The 19,008-nt window shown below is 44.2% G+C and overlaps 1 protein-coding gene across 2 annotated transcripts in view; it reads right to left on the bottom strand.

The window, feature by feature from the left end:
* The window catches only part of Tmc3 (transmembrane channel-like 3), a 48,225-nt gene that overhangs the window by 13,316 nt on the left and 15,901 nt on the right, over positions 1–19,008 (bottom strand). For both annotated transcript variants that reach the window (XM_008759610.4, NM_001170432.1), the window contains exons 8-17: positions 18,561–18,708; positions 17,752–17,795; positions 15,134–15,281; positions 13,730–13,839; positions 11,402–11,480; positions 10,029–10,277; positions 9,365–9,493; positions 8,560–8,627; positions 7,101–7,229; positions 4,642–4,752 (exon numbers count right to left, since the gene is read on the bottom strand). In XM_008759610.4, coding sequence (XP_008757832.1) covers positions 4,642–4,752; positions 7,101–7,229; positions 8,560–8,627; positions 9,365–9,493; positions 10,029–10,277; positions 11,402–11,480; positions 13,730–13,839; positions 15,134–15,281; positions 17,752–17,795; positions 18,561–18,708 — 1,215 coding nt within the window. The remainder of the gene's footprint in view (positions 1–4,641; positions 4,753–7,100; positions 7,230–8,559; positions 8,628–9,364; positions 9,494–10,028; positions 10,278–11,401; positions 11,481–13,729; positions 13,840–15,133; positions 15,282–17,751; positions 17,796–18,560; positions 18,709–19,008) is intronic.

The following is a 19,008-nucleotide window of genomic DNA, read 5'->3' as shown; positions in this document are numbered from 1 at the left end:
TGCACCTCACATAATAATACTGGGAGATTTCAACACCCCACTCTCATCAATGGACGGATCATGGAAACAGAAATTAAACAGAGATGTAGACAGACTAAGAGAAGTCATGAGCCAAATGGACTTAACGGATATTTATAGAACATTCTATCCTAAAGCAAAAGGATGTACCTTCTTCTCAGCTCCTCATGGTACTTTCTCCAAAATTGACCATATAGTTGGTCAAAAAACGGGCCTCAACAGGTACAGAAAGATAGAAATAATCCCATGCGTGCTATCGGACCACCACGGCCTAAAACTGGTCTTCAATAACAATAAGGGAAGAATGCCCACATATACATGGAAATTGAACAATGCTCTACTCAATGATAACCTGGTCAAGGAAGAAATAAAGAAAGAAATTAAAAACTTTTTAGAATTTAATGAAAATGAAGGTACAACATACCCAAACTTATGGGACACAATGAAAGCTGTGCTAAGAGGAAAACTCATAGCACTGTGTGCCTGCAGAAAGAAACAGGAAAGAGCATATGTCAGCAGCTTGACAGCACACCTAAAAGCTCTAGAGCAAAAAGAAGCAAATACACCCAGGAGGAGTAGAAGGCAGGAAATAATCAAACTCAGAGCTGAAATCAACCAAGTAGAAACAAAAAGGACCATAGAAAGAATCAACAGAACCAAAAGTTGGTTCTTTGAGAAAATCAACAAGATAGATAAACCCGTAGCCAGACTAACGAGAGGACCCAGAGAGTGTGTCCAAATTAACAAAATCAGAAATGAAAAGGGAGACATAACTACAGATTCAGAGGAAATTCAAAAAATCATCAGATCTTACTATAAAAATCTATATTCAACAAAACTTGAAAATCTTCAGGAAATGGACAATTTCCTAGACAGATACCAGGTACCGAAGTTAAATCAGGAACAGATAAACCAGTTAAACAACCCCATAACTCCTAAGGAAATAGAAGCAGTCATTAAAGGTCTCCCAACCAAAAAGAGCCCAGGTCCAGACGGGTTTAGTGCAGAATTCTATCAAACCTTCATAGAAGACCTCATACCAATATTATCCAAACTATTCCACAAGACTGAAACAGATGGATCATTACCGAATACCTTCTACGAAGCCACAATTACTCTTATACCTAAACCACACAAAGACACAACAAAGAAAGAGAACTTCAGACCAATTTCCCTTATGAATATCGACGCAAAAATACTCAATAAAATTCTGGCAAACCGAATTCAAGAGCACATCAAAACAATCATCCACCATGATCAAGTAGGCTTCATCCCAGGCATGCAGGGATGGTTGAATATACGGAAAACCATCAATGTGATCCATTATATAAACAAACTGAAAGAACAAAACCACATGATCATTTCATTAGATGCTGAGAAAGCATTTGACAAAATTCAACACCCCTTCACGATAAAAGTCCTGGAAAGAATAGGAATTCAAGGCCCATACCTAAACATAGTAAAAGCCATATACAGCAAACCAGTTGCTAACATTAAACTAAATGGAGAGAAACTTGAAGCAATCCCACTAAAATCAGGGACTAGACAAGGCTGCCCACTCTCTCCCTACTTATTCAATATAGTTCTTGAAGTTCTAGCCAGAGCAATCAGAGAACAAAAGGAGATCAAGGGGATATAGATCGGAAAAGAAGAGGTCAAAATATCACTATTTGCAGATGATATGATAGTATATTTAAGTGATCCCAAAAGTTCCACCAGAGAACTACTAAAGCTGATAAACAACTTCAGCAAAGTGGCTGGGTATAAAATTAACTCAAATAAATCAGTTGCCTTCCTCTATACAAAAGAGAAACAAGCCGAGAAAGAAATTAGGGAAACGACACCCTTCATAATAGACCCAAATAATATAAAGTACCTCGGTGTGACTTTCACCAAGCAAGTAAAAGATCTGTACAATAAGAACTTGAAGACACTGAGGAAAGAAATTGAAGAAGACCTCAGAAGATGGAAAGATCTCCCACGCTCATGGATCGGCAGGATTAATATAGTAAAAATGGCCATTTTACCAAAAGCAATCTACAGATTCAATGCAATCCCCATTAAAACACCAATCCAATTCTTCAAAGAGTTAGACAGAACAATTTGCAAATTCATCTGGAATAACAAAAAACCCAGGATAGCTAAAGCTATCCTCAACAATAAAAGGACTTCAGGGGGAATCACTATCCCTGAACTCAAGCAGTATTACAGAGCAATAGTGATAAAAACTGCATGGTATTGGTACAGAGACAGACAGATAGACCAATGGAATAGAATTGAAGACCCAGAAATGAACCCACACACCTATGGTCACTTGATTTTTGACAAAGGAGCCAAAACCATCCAATGGAAAAAGATAGCATTTTCAGCAAATGGTGCTGGTTCAACTGGAGGTCAACATGTAGAAGAATGCAGATTGATCCATGCTTATCACTCTGTACAAAGCTTAAGTCCAAGTGGATCAAGGACCTCCACATCAAACCAGACACACTCAAACTAATAGAAGAAAAACTAGGGAAGCATCTGGAACACATGGGCACTGGAAAAAATTTCCTGAACAAAACACCAATGGCTTATGCTCTAAGATCAAGAATCGACAAATGGGATCTCATAAAACTGCAAAGCTTCTGTAAGGCAAAGGACACTGTGGTTAGGACAAAACGGCAACCAACAGATTGGGAAAAGATCTTTACCAATCCTACAACAGATAGAGGCCTTATATCCAAAATATACAAAGAACTCAAAAAGTTAGACCACAGGGAAACAAATAACCCTATTAAAAATGGGGTTCAGAGCTAAACAAAGAATTCGCAGCTGAGGAATGCCGAATGGCTGAGAAACACCAAAGAAATGTTCAACATCTTTAGTCATAAGGGAAATGCAAATCAAAACAACCCTGAGATTTCACCTCACACCAGTGAGAATGGCTAAGATCAAAAACTCAGGTGACAGCAGATGCTGGCGAGGATGTGGAGAAAGAGGAACACTCCTCCATTGTTGGTGGGATTGCAGACTGGTACAACCATTCTGGAAATCAGTCTGGAGGTTCCTCAGAAAATTGGACATTGAACTGCCTGAGGATCCAGCTATACCTCTCTTGGGCATATACCCAAAAGATGCCCCAACATATAAAAAAGACACGTGCTCCACTATGTTCATCGCAGCCTTATTTATAATAGCCAGAAGCTGGAAAGAACCCAGATGCCCTTCAACAGAGGAATGGATACAGAAAATGTGGTACATCTACACAATGGAATATTACTCAGCTATCAAAAACAACGGCTTTATGAAATTCATAGGCAAATGGTTGGAACTGGAAAATATCATCCTGAGTGAGCTAACCCAATCACAGAAAGACATACATGGTACGCACTCACTGATAAGTGGCTATTAGCCCAAATGCTTGAATTACCCTAGATGCCTAGAACAAATGAAACTCAAGACGGATGATCAAAATGTGAATGCTTCACTCCTTCTCTAAAAGGGGAACAAGAATACCCTTGGCAGGGAAGAGAGAGGTAAAGATTAAAACAGAGACTGAAGGAACACCCTTTCAGAGCCTGCCCCACATGTGGCCCATACATATACAGCCACCCAATTAGACAAGATGGATGAAGCAAAGAATTGCAGACCGACAGGAGCCGGATGTAGATCGCTCCTGAGAGACACAGCCAGAATACAGCAAATACAGAGGCGAATGCCAGCAGCAAACCACTGAACTGAGAATAGGACCCCCGTTGAAGGAATCAGAGAAAGAACTGGAAGAGCTTGAAGGGGCTCGAGACCCCATTTGTACAACAATGCCAAGCAACCAGAGCTTCCAGGGACTAAGCCACTACCTAAAGACTATACATGGACTGACCCTGGACTCTGACCTCATAGGTAGCAATGAATATCCTAGTAAGAGCACCAGTGGAAGGGGAAGCCCTGGGTCCTGCTAAGACTGAACCCCCAGTGAACTAGACTGTGGGGGGGAGGGCGGCAATGGGGGGAGGGTTGGGAGGGGAACACCCATAAGGAAGGGGAGAGGGGAGGGGGATGTTTGCCCGGAAACCGGGAAAGGGAATAGCACTCGAAATGTATATAAGAAATACTCAAGTTAATAAAAAAAATTTAAAGAGAAATAACAAAAAAAAAACTGGCTTAGGCAAAGATGGGGATGGCAGTTAAGATTCCTGTATGGCTATAGTGAGATACTCTAGACTGAAAGCTGGCAAGGACTGTTTTCAATAAAGCCTGGGTTCAGCCATACAGATTTCTATAGATTCATCCCCTCCCTTTCTCTTCCTTTTCTTTTCTACCTCTTTAGATGTCCCCACTTGCTCTCTTTCAAATCCATGATCTCCTTTTGCATCTGTTGACATCCCATGCATATTTGTACATATGTGCATATTGTATATGTACACATACATTTCTAAATACATAACTACAACTTACTCAGTCTGCATGTATTGTAAGTATATGTTTTGAGACAGAGCGTCATAGTAGCTCAGGCTGACCTTAGACTATTGACAGTCCTCCTGCCTAAGCCTCCCAAATACTAGGATGATAGGGGTGATGAGGCACACCACGCTGTCTATTAATTTATCTATTGCTCACTTACTTCATCTTTCTGTGTGTTACCTGAAGGGGCCGCAGTTCAGGGACGGCTTGTAGTGGACAATCGCAAAGACAGTTGGCAGCATGCAGAGGAACAGCATGAACAGGAGCATTGCCAGGTAGAAGTTGTTGGATCTGCAGAAAGAGCAGGTATCATGCGGCAGCACTCACTCCAGTCTGAATGAGTGCGTCCACATAACCACCCAGACGAAGCCATCACCTCTGTGGATGGAACTGCTCTTTAATCAGGGGCCCGGACAGATGGCTCAGTTGCTAAAGCGCTTGCTGCACAAACGTGAGGAGTAGAGATTGATTCCCCAGCATTCCTGCGAAAAGGCTGGAGTGGGTGGCGTACTTGAAATCCCAGCAATGGGGAGGGAGAGACAGGAGAGTCCCTGAGGCTTACTGTCTAGTCAGCCTGGCCAGACTGGCATAGCATAAGGTGGAGAGAAATTGAGAAAGATGCCTGGTGCCAACCTCTGGCCTTTACACACATGCACACATATATGCACATGCACTTGCATATATACACAGTCTAACACACACACACACACACACACACACACACACACACACACATCAGCACTGTGTGTGAGGGGCTTGCACAACTTACAAATCTAGAAATCAGCTTTCAGAGAGAAGCTTCCATTCCAAATTCACTTTACAAATACTGGCTGAGCACTTGTAAGCTGTAAACCAAGAAGGCAGTGATCCTATCCCTGTGTGCATGGCTTTTACCCAGTTATCTCTACTCATAGAAATCTCAGAACTACCCTAGAACCTAGCCTTCCTCTCCTCTGGGTCTCTGAGCTTGCTTCTTAGGTCCCAGGAGGTGGGGCTCTGTTGGTTGGGACCCTTAGCTGTCTGACTCGGATTACATTTGCTTTTGTTTTGTTTATTTCTCTGCTCCTTACTGCCCAGAGTGAATGTTCTATTGGGGTAAGCCCTGGCGCCTCATACCTGGGTCCCAGGCTGGTATCAGGGCCTTCAGCTGCCCAGGTTTCCCCAGTGGTGGCTTAGACCAATTTGGCATGTGAGGCCCTATGTGTAGTCTCTGGGTCTAGTGATGCTCAACTATCCTGTCTGTTGGTTTCTCCATCTTTCTCCTTCTCTGCTGAAAAGAAGTACTTAACCAGAAGTCCTGTGTGAAATGTGACAGGCAGGGGCTAATGTTTGTACCCTCCACAGGCACTCTGATATGTGGTTGCTTTTATGGGATATTTGAAAGGTGGTTTGGTCCACAAGAACTCTACTCTCATGAGTGGAATTTATATATATATTAGCTCATCCCATTTTCTCTTTTGGTCTTTGCGTTTCTAGCACACAGAAACGCCTATTCTTTCCTCTAGAGGACATGGCATTTGAGGAACATCTTAGAAGTAAAGTTTAGGCTGAATTTTTAGCTTCAGAAAAGTGGGCCAAAATATGTACTTTGTGAACTGCCTGGGTTCAGGTATTTTGTTACAGCAGCTCAAGTGGAATTACCAGAGAAAGTATGTGAAGTACCTCCCTGTCTCTATTCCCCTATACTATATATTCATGAACACCCATATTCATATTTGTATTATGAATACGTATAGATTAAATAATTACATGTAAATATATAAAACCATATATATCCAAATAATAAGCATATGTGGTCATCAGATAAAATATAAATAGATTACTATCCAGGTCATGTTAGAAATGTTTGAAAGACACTAATAGAGACAGGCAGACATACAGACAATTGCTGTGACAAAGCACTATCACTGGGGTCTAATCATGAGATTTAAAATGTGCTCCGAATCCATCCACATGACTAAGTGCAGGGGAGAGCAATAGAAAAATTTAATCTTTTAAGCAACTGTGAGGAATGATGCGTACCTGCCTGGAAACTCAGCATAACACTTTATGGTGTACACCTGACAAAAACTGCTTAGCAGAGTGTTCAGGGATGTTAGCCCTAACAATTAGCAGCCAGGAGCAGCCACGATGGAGATAAAAAAAATCGGAAGGTCAGTTGTGTGTATTTCCTCAATGACATAAAGCTGAGAGACACAATGTTGAGTGGAAAATAAGAAACATGAGCACATTCTGTGTGTCGCATTTTATATAGGTGACAGAACCAGGCAAGTCCAGCTGGGTCTGTAGAAATCAGGAGGAACTATCAGGAAGGACCAGGACGGGGTGTTCTGCCTTTATGTGGGTGCTGGGTGTACCATTGTGATGAGTCTGTGAAAGGTCAAATCTGATATCCCTAATGTGAATGTTTTCCAAGTGCTTATTAGACATCAGTAGAAACTTAAAAATTATGTACCAAGAGCTCTAAAGGGATGACAACTGATTCCAAGATAGAGGGGGGTATAGGCAGTGACTTCATGGGGGAACCAAGCAGAGAAACTGGAGGGTTTGATAGCTAGAGATAGATAGGCCCCTTGTTGGAAGAGGCATGCTCAGAGGATACATGATCTCAGCTCTAGGCAGAGACAGCTGCTACCAACCTGGAAGCTCGAAACACTTGCTGGTGGGGTACATTGCAGGTCAGCACTGCCCAGCTCCTCAGGTACATCAGCCCAATGAGCTTGAGAACATTGAATGCTGGCAGACACGGAGAGAAGAAGGCCCCCATCCTGAAATGGAAAAAGGGTAAGTCAGCCTCTGTGTGTCCACATTCAGGGCTGCACGCCACATACCCCATGATGGAGCAAGGGTGCGAGACATTACACATACACCCTGGACTTCAAGAACTGAAGAAACTTCTAAAGATACAAGACCCACTCTCCACTTTCCAGAGGGATAATGAGCCCCTGAAGGTGGGCGGTTGTGATGTGTTCGTTCGCTTCTCGCTTAGGCAAAGGAAAGACGACACTGGAGCGCCAGGTCCTGAAATAAACTCTAGACTTTGCTGGTCTTGGTCAAGAATAAGTTAATAAGTTACTGAATTTCAGACTGAATCAACAAAGGTCAAACATCCTCAACTTTTGTTGGCTGTTGCTCTCAGGGCCCTCATACATGTTAGCTCACTTAATTATCTGAAACTGTGAAAGAAAGGATAAAGTCAACAAGTTAGTAGATCGGGAAGGCGAACCCGGGGAAACTAATCAATTTGCTCAAACACATATTGCCCAAAGAGTGCCCCTGTGTCTAGATGTGGACACTTCTGAGAGCAGAATTAGTGAGCTGAGGGTACTCAGCTATCCCAGACGAGCTGCGGCACCTAACCACCGTACACATGTCAAATGCACAACCAAACCCACTTTAGTTCAAAATCAATTTGTATTGAATATGCAATTGAACCTATTCCTGTAGAATTCAGTATTTGGACCTACAGCACCATTTGTGGTCCCATAGGTAAACCCGGAGATCCCCACCCACTACTGAGGAAAGGATGGCAGGATGACCCCTGTCAGTGCCCTGGTGCCCCTAGAAACAGGATCTGCTTGACTGGAGGTGTCCCAGCCAAAGGATCTTGCCAGGATCTTAGTCACCCTCAGATGTTCCAGTTATCCAGAAGAACGGGTTTCCATCTGGGCCTAGTGTCTCCGTGAAAGGAATGATGGGAAATGGCCAAGACGGATCTGTCTCTGAGTGCTCCAATGTAACTGCAGAGTTCCTGACACCTTCTTGGCAAGAAACAGTCCTCTGCTTGCTCACCCCCTTCCTAGCTGAAGGACTTCACTGCTTCCTATGCAGGTGTTTTAGGAGCTGTGACCAAACGTGGTTTAAAAGGGAGCCACTCCCTCTGTCATTCTTTTCTGTAAAATGCTCAGGAAGTCACTTATAAAATCACCTCACCCAAGAATTAGTCCCTCCATTAGGGTTAGGGTTAGGTTTAGAGTTAGAGTTAGGGCTGGGGTCATCCTGATGATGTTCACGGTTGTGTGTATAGGTCCATTCGGGCCCAGTGAAACCTTAGCCCAGATGACATTAGAAAAGCTGAGAAGCTGCATTGACACCCACCAAATCATGCCTTGATTGTAGACAAGATGCAGCACATTCTCAGCAATCTTGAATTCTCCATATTCAGGCTGTTAGAGAAAGGCATTTGGTTTAAGAACAAAGTCATAAACTCCTTTGTGCACAGTTGTGTACTGTGGCCATTTATACTGCGACTTCTTTTCTCTTGTAGATACTCAGAGATCACTCACTGTCTTGCTGGCTATCCAGCAAATGCTGTAATGAAAGACTGGGGCAGGAGCTTAGTGGTACAAGCCTGCTTCTCTTTCCTTATGAATCCGGTTTGTGGTATCTCTGCCTCACTCCCTGGGCCACGCTCTGATGTAGCTATTTCCTTGGACTGAAGCATTCCCTTCTGAAAGAAGGGTCAGGACACTTAGGAAAGTCAAGACTTAGAAGCTCAGGAAATGTCCGAGGCTCTGAAGGACCTACCCTAGCCTATGCAAGCAGTTCACAAGGAAAGGAAAGATTCTTTAATGGAACTGCCTGAATGTTGTGCAGCAAACTTTGCTGACATCGCCCATGCTGGGGTTGGCATTTTAGTGAAGTAGCTGCCTGAGTCACCCATGTGTCTATAAGTAACCCTTCACTTATGCTCTTGTAAGTAACTCCAAGAATCTTGTAGGTTCACTAAGAGAACTACTTTTTGGGTCTGTTTTCATCTATTTGAGATGAATAAGAGTAGACTCCCCAGAAAAAAAGCTGTATGTTACAAGCCTGACTGATTTGAAGACAAGTCAACAGGAAGAGATGGATTTATTTCTAGAACCTTCCCCCAAGTTAAATACCAGGGAAGTATTTTACTTACAAACTTGCTTTCAAGGTCCCAACACCAATAGTCACTTAAGTAGCGAACAAAAAGTCCTCGGAAGAAGTCTATGAGGAGGATGCTGGCCACAGTGAAGAGCATGTCAATGACAGACAGCTTCAGCATCTCCTGCAAAACATTGGGTCCTGCTGCCACCACGCCATCCCACAATCCTCCCCACCTGTCTTCTTCACAGTTCTCTTCCTGGTTCTTCTTGTCTCTGTCCCTTCCATGGAGCCAGAGCCAGGAGCCCTCTGATGTTTTCCCTTCATATCTTTATAGAGCACAGTGGCAGAGGGAGGGGTTTATATCATATCACAGGGACTTGAACAGTATCTGTTCATTTGAGTTTGTGTTGCAAGATCCAGGACAGATACACTACCACATAAAACTTGGGAAGACCTTAAGGTCTAAGGTTCTAAAACATAAGATCTTAACCAGATGTGCCTTTGAGGTTGATGATGACCTTTTACAAGGTTGCTTAGTCACTGCTCTACAATAACTTTGCTCTGATCACTATGATTAATTTTGAGTCCTGGGGTATAGAAAAATAAAATCTCACTGGATTCCATATTCTTTTTCTATGAAAAAGGGACAATGATGTCCTAGAGAGTTCCCAAGGTGGGGTGTTTTTTGAAACTTCTCAAAGGGCAGAGAGAAGCACCTGGCCGACGTATGTCTCCCAGCACTGGCCTTGTGGGCCCTGCATGTAGGACACTGTCTTGTTGGCTACTGTGTGTGGTGTGATAGAAGTCAGAAAGCTTGTCTCTTCCAAGTCCCACATGCTGGTGTTTCTCCTGAGCTCCACCCCTGACACAGGTGTGGGCCACTGCCCTTCTTCAGGCACTGTCCTGGTGGCATAGAAGGTGGGAGCATCTGCCCAGTGGCTTGTGCTGTTTTTAGTAGCAGCTTCCTGTTGAGAAGAGAAGGAGAAAACAAAGGAAGAAAGGGAGGGAAAAAGGGGGGAGGGAGAAGGAGAGGGAAGAAGGAAGGAAGGAAGGAAGGAAGGCAGGAAGGAAGGAAGGAAGGAAGGCAGGCAGGCAGGCAGGCAGGCAGGCAGGCAGGCAGGAAGGAAGGAAGGAAGGAAGGAAGGAAGGAAGGAAGGAAGGAAGGAAGGAAATTTATGTTTCTAAGAATCCAGCTTGGACAAATGAAGGGGGAAACCACATTGCTTTGGAGGGATCATTCTCTCCACCTGTCTTCTTTTCCCTCTACCTCTACCCCGTTTCTTTCTCCATCTCTAGTTATAATTTTTCTCACTCTTTGCTCCTCTCTTCTCTTCCTCCTTTCCCCTTACCATCTGACTAAAGGTGACCACACTCACAAGACACCACCTAAAACACACCGTGCTCACTGTCCCCTAACAAGTATCAGAAATGGTTCTATGGTTCTAGGTGACATTTTCATCTCTTTTCAACCTCAAGGGAATTTTAAGTCAAGTTCACAAGGAGATTGGACTTCAGAGAGTGGTAAACAGACTGCACGTAAGTCGCAGGTCAGGGCTAAGGTCTATGCGACTTCAAAACTATGACTCTCTATGACCTCTTTGGCATATATATATATATATATATATGTATATATATATATATGTACCTTTTTATTTATTTATGGTATTCTTTGAATAAACTACCTTCATGTAGTTCCTCCTCCTGCCTTCTGTCCCCTCCCACTCAAAGGCTGAGCAGGTTGAAATGAACATTAAAAGCTGTTTTTTGAGTATGGGGCTGGGACTGGAGCACAGTCTGAACCATTCTGGATGAGCCTATGGCCAGTTCATCTTGCTGAGGGATCATCAAATATGTGCTCATTTGAAGCACTGTTGCAGTTTTTCTTGATGGAGGAATGAAAATAAGATAGCATGACCCAGAGAGATGTGGTGGCAATAGCCCAGGCTCTCATAACAGCACTGTTGGAGCTTAAATTTCTCTCCATACCCTGAAAGGACCACAGTGGTATGGTTTGGGACATGTGAGACACAAATACAAGCACTAAAGAGGGCAAAGATGATGAAGACACTGACCTCATTTGGACACTCACCTCAATGTTCATGCTGTTCACTTTGTCCAGAAGAGCAATGATCAAGCTGTAGAGATTTCCTAGATACAGTACCAGGACCCTGAAAACCACAAGCTGAATTGAGAAACAAGAACACCAGACATAGAACCAGCAGTCTAGAGCTACCAGGGAGTTCTAGGTCATCATGGACATGCTAATAAGACAGTAGGTGCTGCACTGTTCTTCCAGAGGTCCTGAGTTCAATTCCCAGAAACCACATGGTGGCTCACAACCATCTGTAACGGAATCTGATGCCCTCTACTGGTGTGTCTGAAGACAGCTACAGTGTATTTATATATGTAAAAAAAATGGCCACACCGAAGAAGAAGAAGAAGAAGAAGAAGAAGAAGAAGAAGAAGAAGAAGAAGAAGAAGAAGAAGGAGAAGGAGAAGGAGAAGGAGAAGGAGAAGGAGAAGGAGAAGGAGAAGGAGAAGGAGAAGGAGAAGGAGAAGGAGAAGGAGAAGGAGAAGGAGAAGGAGAAGGAGAAGGAGAAGGAGAAGGAGAAGGAGAAGGAGAAGGAGAAGGAAAGAGGAAGAGGAAGAGGAAGAATGAGGAGGAGGAAGAGGAGGGGGCAAGGAAAACAGCTTCTGCAGATCCTTCACTGGGTCAGTGATATGTGGATGTGGCCAAAATTCCAGTGACCTTATACTAAGGAGAATACTTGCACATGGAAATGATGCCTCATGCATCCACACTGGCCTCTTTCATCTCTATGAGGTGCTGCAGGTGACTCCAAGTATAGGCAGCTTCTCAGGTAGACACCCTTGCCAACTGCTTTTCCTCAGAAGCTGTGAAAGGGCTCCTTTATGCGTCTCCCTAGGATGATCTCAGCATCTGCCTCAGCCTATATGGGTCACAGCCCCTTCAATGGTATTTGGTCAATGCTGATGGAGGAAGGGCCTCATTAGCTCTTGGCAGAGCCCGGGCTTTTGCTCAGGCTCTCACTGCATCTTGGATGAAAGGTATCATGGTCTGGTGGTGAGTTAATGGAACTGAAATAATATGTCTTGCTCTTATTACCAGAATTATGCCTCATTTGTCTGGGGTTGCATCTCTCTGTGGCTCTGTTTCTGTAGTTTTGAGTATGAAAAACGAGACCAATCTGTGTAATAGGATTGCCGTTACACCAAATGCAATAACAGAATCGATTCTCCCTAGTGCCTGTGGGTAAGGAAGGATCTAAGGAAGGTACGTCTCATCCAGGCGGGATTGGTGCAGAGTGGAACAGAATTCAGCAGGGTGAGGAGGCCCCCAAGCCTTGCCCCAGGTCTATCCCATGCTGTGGGGTTTGGGTCAACTCTTCTCTCTAGTGATGGTTTTCTGTCTTTACAGCTATAGGATTTCAGGAGTCAGGCAACTGGAGTCATCAGGCCAAACAACACCCTTACCTATTTTAGTAAATAAAGGGATGGCAGACAGCCCTCTGTTTGACCTATCAGCTGTGGTTATTTTAATGCTCTTCCCTTAGAGCTCAGAGTCAGGACAGACATGTTTGCGTAGATGCGTAGGCAGCAGAGTCTAAAAAATTAACTGTCCTGTCTCTTTCAGAAGATATTTACTGGCTCCGGAATGGAAGCAATCCTTCTCACAGTGGTCTGAAGTTTAGAGAGTGTCATGAGGTGTCACGGGAGATGGTTTAGAAAAGCCAGTGCGGATAGGGTAGGGAGCGACTGATCAGGCCTCTGATAACTCCTATACCATGATCCCTGCTTACTAACACATGAGTTGAAGTGGTGTAGACAGAACCTCAGGGAAGAGAGGCAGCTTTTCAGAAAGATATCCACAAAGCCCTTGCTAGACATGAATGTGGCTCTAACTCTCAAGGAGGCAGTCTTGGGATGTTCCCTTGGACACAGTCTTCTCAGGCCACATCTGTTTATGACATCTACTGTGGCAGCTATTGGCTGTCAAACAGTGAGGGTCTACTTCACCACTCAGAGTCAGACCACAGAGGAGTTCAATAATGAGGAAAACAAGATATGTATTCCATCATCTTGCTGCTCATTTGTGCTTGCTTTTCCTGTCTGCTTCTCCCTCTTCCTCTCTGCCCCTCATCCTCTTCTTTCTCTGCTTCCTCTTCTGCATTACTTATAATTCCAGCTGTTACCAGCACTAATCTGTTACCCCCTGCTCTGACTCTGTCCCTTTCATTCCTACTGCCCCCAGCTCTCCTTGAGCAACGTGACTAGGGGAAGCTCTACGCCAAGCGTGGAGATGCAGCAGCATGCCTTAGCTCTGCAGTGGTTCAGTTCCATTGTGGCCAGCTGATGGGCGAGCCGCCCTGGGGCTCTTCCCACCAGGATGCTCTACCTTGCTAACTGGAAGCGCAGTGTCGTCCGTGGATGGTACATCTCCAAGGCAGCGATGAGGTCAAAGGCAGATGGTGCTAGCATGGTGACAAGGGAGACCACCACGCCTACCTATGGAGAGAGTATATGGTCCTCAAGTTCCTCCTCTCTGCTCTCTCGGCCACAATTAGTTTTGTATTTGGCCACCTGGCAATGTGAATGGTAGTTAACAGGGACACTGAGCCCCTATTTAGAAACTTCCCAAATTTCTGAGAGTTATCCCCTTTTTTGGGCTACCATCACTCCATCATGGCTTTGGTCCTTTCTGGAACTCTCTGTTAGGGTCATGGGGATTCTTATATGTGCCGTCTGGGCTTTGGTAGCATTTCTGTTCTGATTACCAATCACTACATCATTGTATTCATACCTCCATGACCTTGGTTGGAAGATGGAAATAATTGCTATTATTATGATCAGAAAGGGGAAGGCAGAGAGGTAATTGAATATCCCTCTGTACACAGGGGATTAATTATCTGGAGAACCATGCCTGGTTCTTGTTTGTCTGGGCTTAAAGGAAAAGAAAGGCGAGTTTAAGCTGGTACATAAAATGTCTGAGCTAAATTAAGAAATAATTTCTGAACAGATGTTTAAAAATCCGCCATTTTATAAATGTGCAAAAAGGTACAAATTTACTTAACCCACAAAACTTGTATAAAATACAAGGAGATGTGGGAAAGACTTCCTGGAATAACCATAGTTTCCGGGAAATGATTGGGCACAGTGAACACACACAGGAGAGATGTATGCCCATCTAGCTGCTTTTAAAATGAATGTCATTTTTTTTTTATCAGAGTAATACAAAAAGTGTTTTCGAAGTTACTTTTGTCTTTCAAATCTGGGCAGGTAAATTGGGCCAAACATTCAGGACAACAGTTGCAGTTATTAGAAATTATGGAATTCTCCCGAATCTCCTACTTGGTAATTTTCTATTTATGGGTGGGTCGTCGAAAACACAGACAGTTTATGTGGCTGGTTCTGGAAACCACCTAGGTGCTGGCTGGTAGCAGCTAGTGGAACTGGAAGCATGCGCAGTGGGCCAGTGTTGTCACCGATGCAGCAGCTGTGTGGGTGGAGCTCATGCCTAAGGAGGCGGATGCTAAGGAACAGGCAGCTTATGGCAAAACTGAACCAGAAAGACCAGTATGAGCACCCGGAGGAATTCTTAAACCAACATCTTCCTGGTTATTAAACCAGGACTCAATAGTACTGGAGCTGAAGACCCGGGTCCCTACTCTAGAACTAGTAGGCTGTACTCATTTCTAGAGATATTTCAGTCTCGTTCACTAAAGTAGCGAGAGGAGGCAATACTGTCATCCCCATTAAAGTGCACCTGCTTTAGAAAGCCTAGCTGCTAGTCGTTGGCTACCTCATTCTTTTCCCAAAGTGTCAGCTCCTTCTTCGACTGCTCCAGCTTCTGGGACCGGTCCACCACAAAGTAGATGAGATAGATGCTCCCAGCCAGCGAGAGGAGCACCAGGATGTTGGCAATGATTCTCAGGCAGACGGTCACCGCCCTGCAGAGAAAGCAGTACCCAGTACTCGGACGCAGATGGTGGGACTCGGGGAAAGGGGCCTTACCCCTGCTGGGGCCTCTTTACTTCCCCTGCCTCCAATTTCTCACTTTCTGAGAGATCGACAGAGTTGTAAATTTGGCCAGACAACAGCTTAGAACTAAGAAGCCGTCAAACATTGGTTTTAGGATGAAGTATGTTGGTTTCAGTTTGAGGTTTGTTGCTTAAAATTGAAGTCCCACAGAACCGGAGAAATGATTCAGCTGTGAAGTGCTGACCATGCAGGCACGAGGACCTGAGTTCAGATCCTAAGAGGCCACATTTAAAACATGCCAGGCAAAATGGAGTGTACATGTAGCCCCAGCACTTGGTTTTGGGGAGGCAGAGATAGGCAGATCCCTGAAACTTATTGGCCAGTGAGTCTAGTCAAATTGGTGAGCTTCGGATTCAGCGAGAGGCCCTGTCCCAAACCATAGAAGCAGAAAGGCATTGAGAAAAAGGCTCAATATAGACTTCGGGCATCCATGCACACATTTATATTCATATCTTACACTAAACAGTATATGCATTACTCTACACACACACACACACACAGACACACAGACACACACACACACACACACACACACACACACACACACACACACACACACACATTGAAGTCCTATGATGCACACCACACGATGCTTCACCTAAACTTTCTAACAAAAGAAGAATGGTAAGTGAAGAAAGACTGGCCTCATTTTTTTTTCATATGACAGTTGGTGAACCCACACATCATTCCTTACCATTAGCCCCAGGGGAGTCCATGGGTACTCTCTTCTGCATACAGTCATTCTGTGGTTAACAGTGCATGAGTGTGGACCAGGACTCTGTTGAGTATGTCCCAGGGCAGTGGTGGGGGCGGGCGGGTGGGTAGTTAGTCTAGGTACAGCCTGGCTTTCACAACTCTGCCTGGAGAAAGATGATTTGAAGGGGCACACAGAATTGAACCACTCCTCACTAAGTCCTACTACAGGGGAGCTTACAAAGGTCAAGGTACTTCCTTTTGTGCACATTTTTGCCCTTCATCGGCATAAAAAGGAACTGGTCCCCAATGAGATGGTGAATGACATCTTCCAGGTAAAAAAGGAAAACATAGCATGCTAGATAACATGGTTATTCCCCGATCTGGAAGGGAAATGCCATAGACCCTGAGCTGTGGAGCATTGGGGTAGAAGACATTAATGTCATCCTCCTGCCTCTGGAGCACACAGTTATCATTTCCACAATCATACTACCCACAAGGCACTAGCTAGGAGATACAGAGCAGGGGATACAAAGCTTGGCTCTGCATGGCCAAGCCCCTGGCATCCTTCTGGTGATCACAGCTGTAAAAGCATGCTGGGCCTTGGATGAAAATGATACTTTCCTCCTCCTCTGCTTCTCCCCTGGTCCAGAGTACCTGATACATCTGTCTTCCTCTGAGCAACAGAATGAGGACCAGGGTTTGTGGAAGGAGAATGAGGAAACTCATTCCTCCTTGGCTCACCAAGGAGACCTCTTGGATCTAGAATAAATTTTAAGGTGGCTATCATTTTCAAGTTCCGGGGATTATTTAAATCATTTGATTAGATATGGTGAAGACATAGACTCTCCATTCCACTGCCAGGGATGTTAATCTGAACTGAGGTTGTTGCTTTTGGAGACTGTAGATGACTATGGTGGGCTTGTTCTCTGCCTCTAAGAGGCCTGATGGGACCTATCCTGGCATTTCACTGGAGAGGAAATGTAGGTCAAAAAGGTTGTGGGCTAGCTTTCTGGGTCACTGGGGTTTCTGTAAGGGAGGGCTATAACCCACCCTTCCCAGCTGCCTGTGTAATCTCTTCCTGGCTTTGCCCCTGCTCCCATCATTCCCAGTAGCCAATAGTCACACGTTTAACTGAACAGAAGGACTATAAAAATCAACGAGGACATGAGGGAGGTGCGGATGTCTGTCCTCATGAGGGCAGGGCCATGGCCCCTTCAGAGCAGCACTCTCCTCTTCCACTGGGTCTCTGTTTTAAAATCTCATGACAAACCTGGCCCCCAGGAGGTCGTCTCTGAAGACTATTGGTGTGAATGGGATGTTCCTTGTATCTTAGGAACTCAGAGATTTGTTTCTAAACAAACCAGTCCTAATTATACTCAAGTGTTTCCTTCACTTCACAAACTAGAAACTATTGCTAAAATCAGCCATTTTATTATATAAGTCAAAGAATAGGAAGCTGGTCCCTTTCAGAACTCCTGTCCAATTTCAGCAGGTTCTGTAAGAGGAAGCACTCCTAAAGACTGCTGTGGAAAAAGAATGAGATTCCCCCAGGTCCTATTACTAAGAAGATTGACAAGAGGAAAGAGTAGGTGTGTAACAATTGTGGAAATAAGATGTGGACAACTTGGTAACTTTTTTGTACCAAATGAGGCAAAATTAGTGAATGAACAAAGCGATACTTACATGTTTTTGTTTTTTTTCTTTTCTTGCTCTTCCAGTATGGCCTCCTTGAAGGAAAAATACATGCAGCATTAGGAGCTTAGCCTTATAACCAATTATAAGCACTAAGGATAATGTATCCTACTGGGCATGATGGCCCATGCTGTGATCTCAAGGCCTAGGAGGATCAAGACTCTAGGGTCATGCTTAGCCACACAGTAAGTGTGTGCTTGTCTGGATCTAAAAACAAAAACAAACCACCACCACCACTAACAACAACAAAAATCCACACTCTATTGTCTTAACTCTTATCTTCAATATCTGTGACTTTCTTCTATAAGTTATAAGTTAATAGATTAAATATCAATTATCTAATAATCAATTATGCAAAATAATTGGAGATTGGGAAGAAAGAATGGAGAAAGGGGACTGTGATCTTTTGAATAATGGAAATATTTCCCTCTCAAAATAAGGTTCCCTTTAATTGCCTATGACCCTCAGCTGACCCAAATCTCTCATTTTGATCACATTTATTTCTAAGCTAAAACACTCATATGCATAATGTAGAAGTATTTATTCATGTATAGGTTTTAACAATCCATTGTATAGATTATTAAAATACACAAATCAAGATTTTAAGACAATGGAAATAAAGAGACGCTTTGAGCTTTTGTTCCCACATCCTATATGGGCTCTTGCCTTTCATTTTCAATCATGGTCACCTCTTTGGGTCTTTTGCCCTGGGCCTGGGAGGGAAGAGAGCAGTGCTGAGTCTGCCAGCAGGGGGCGCTACTGTCCCGCTGCCGGGACTCCATAGCACCGTCTTCACTTACCCTAATGCTGTTCAGGATGGCAGCTGTTTTGCTTTCTGCAGCCTCTGGGTTCCCAATGAGGTAATCCCAGGCACAAAACACCCGCCAGCAGAAGGTGTAGTTTTCATTGGAAGCACTGGCCAGGCTGGTGCGGGAGTTCTTAGCCATTCTGCAAGAGAGGCTCCAGTGAGGTCACAGGAGTATGTCTCAGGGATGGGATCACCCTTTCTGAAGTGCTAAAATCTGAGATGGAGCCTTTGTGCGACCTGGGCAAAGCTATCCTCTGATAAAACTCCTGAGTTCCTGCTTGGCATGCAGAACACTGGCTAGACGTTGACTATACTTGGACCTTCGGCTTATCCTTTACCTATGTGGAAATGACAATGGTAATTATCACATGAGTCCACCATGTGATACCACACCACCAGCCCTGTGGTGGCCAGCAGCCATTGAGGTTTGCTTGCCCCAG

Source organism: Rattus norvegicus, chromosome 1 (genome assembly GCF_036323735.1).
Source record: "Rattus norvegicus strain BN/NHsdMcwi chromosome 1, GRCr8, whole genome shotgun sequence".
Taxonomy (NCBI): Eukaryota; Metazoa; Chordata; class Mammalia; order Rodentia; family Muridae; genus Rattus; species Rattus norvegicus.
Note: the sequence above shows the minus strand (reverse complement) of the source record. Positions and strands in the feature narration are given on the sequence as shown.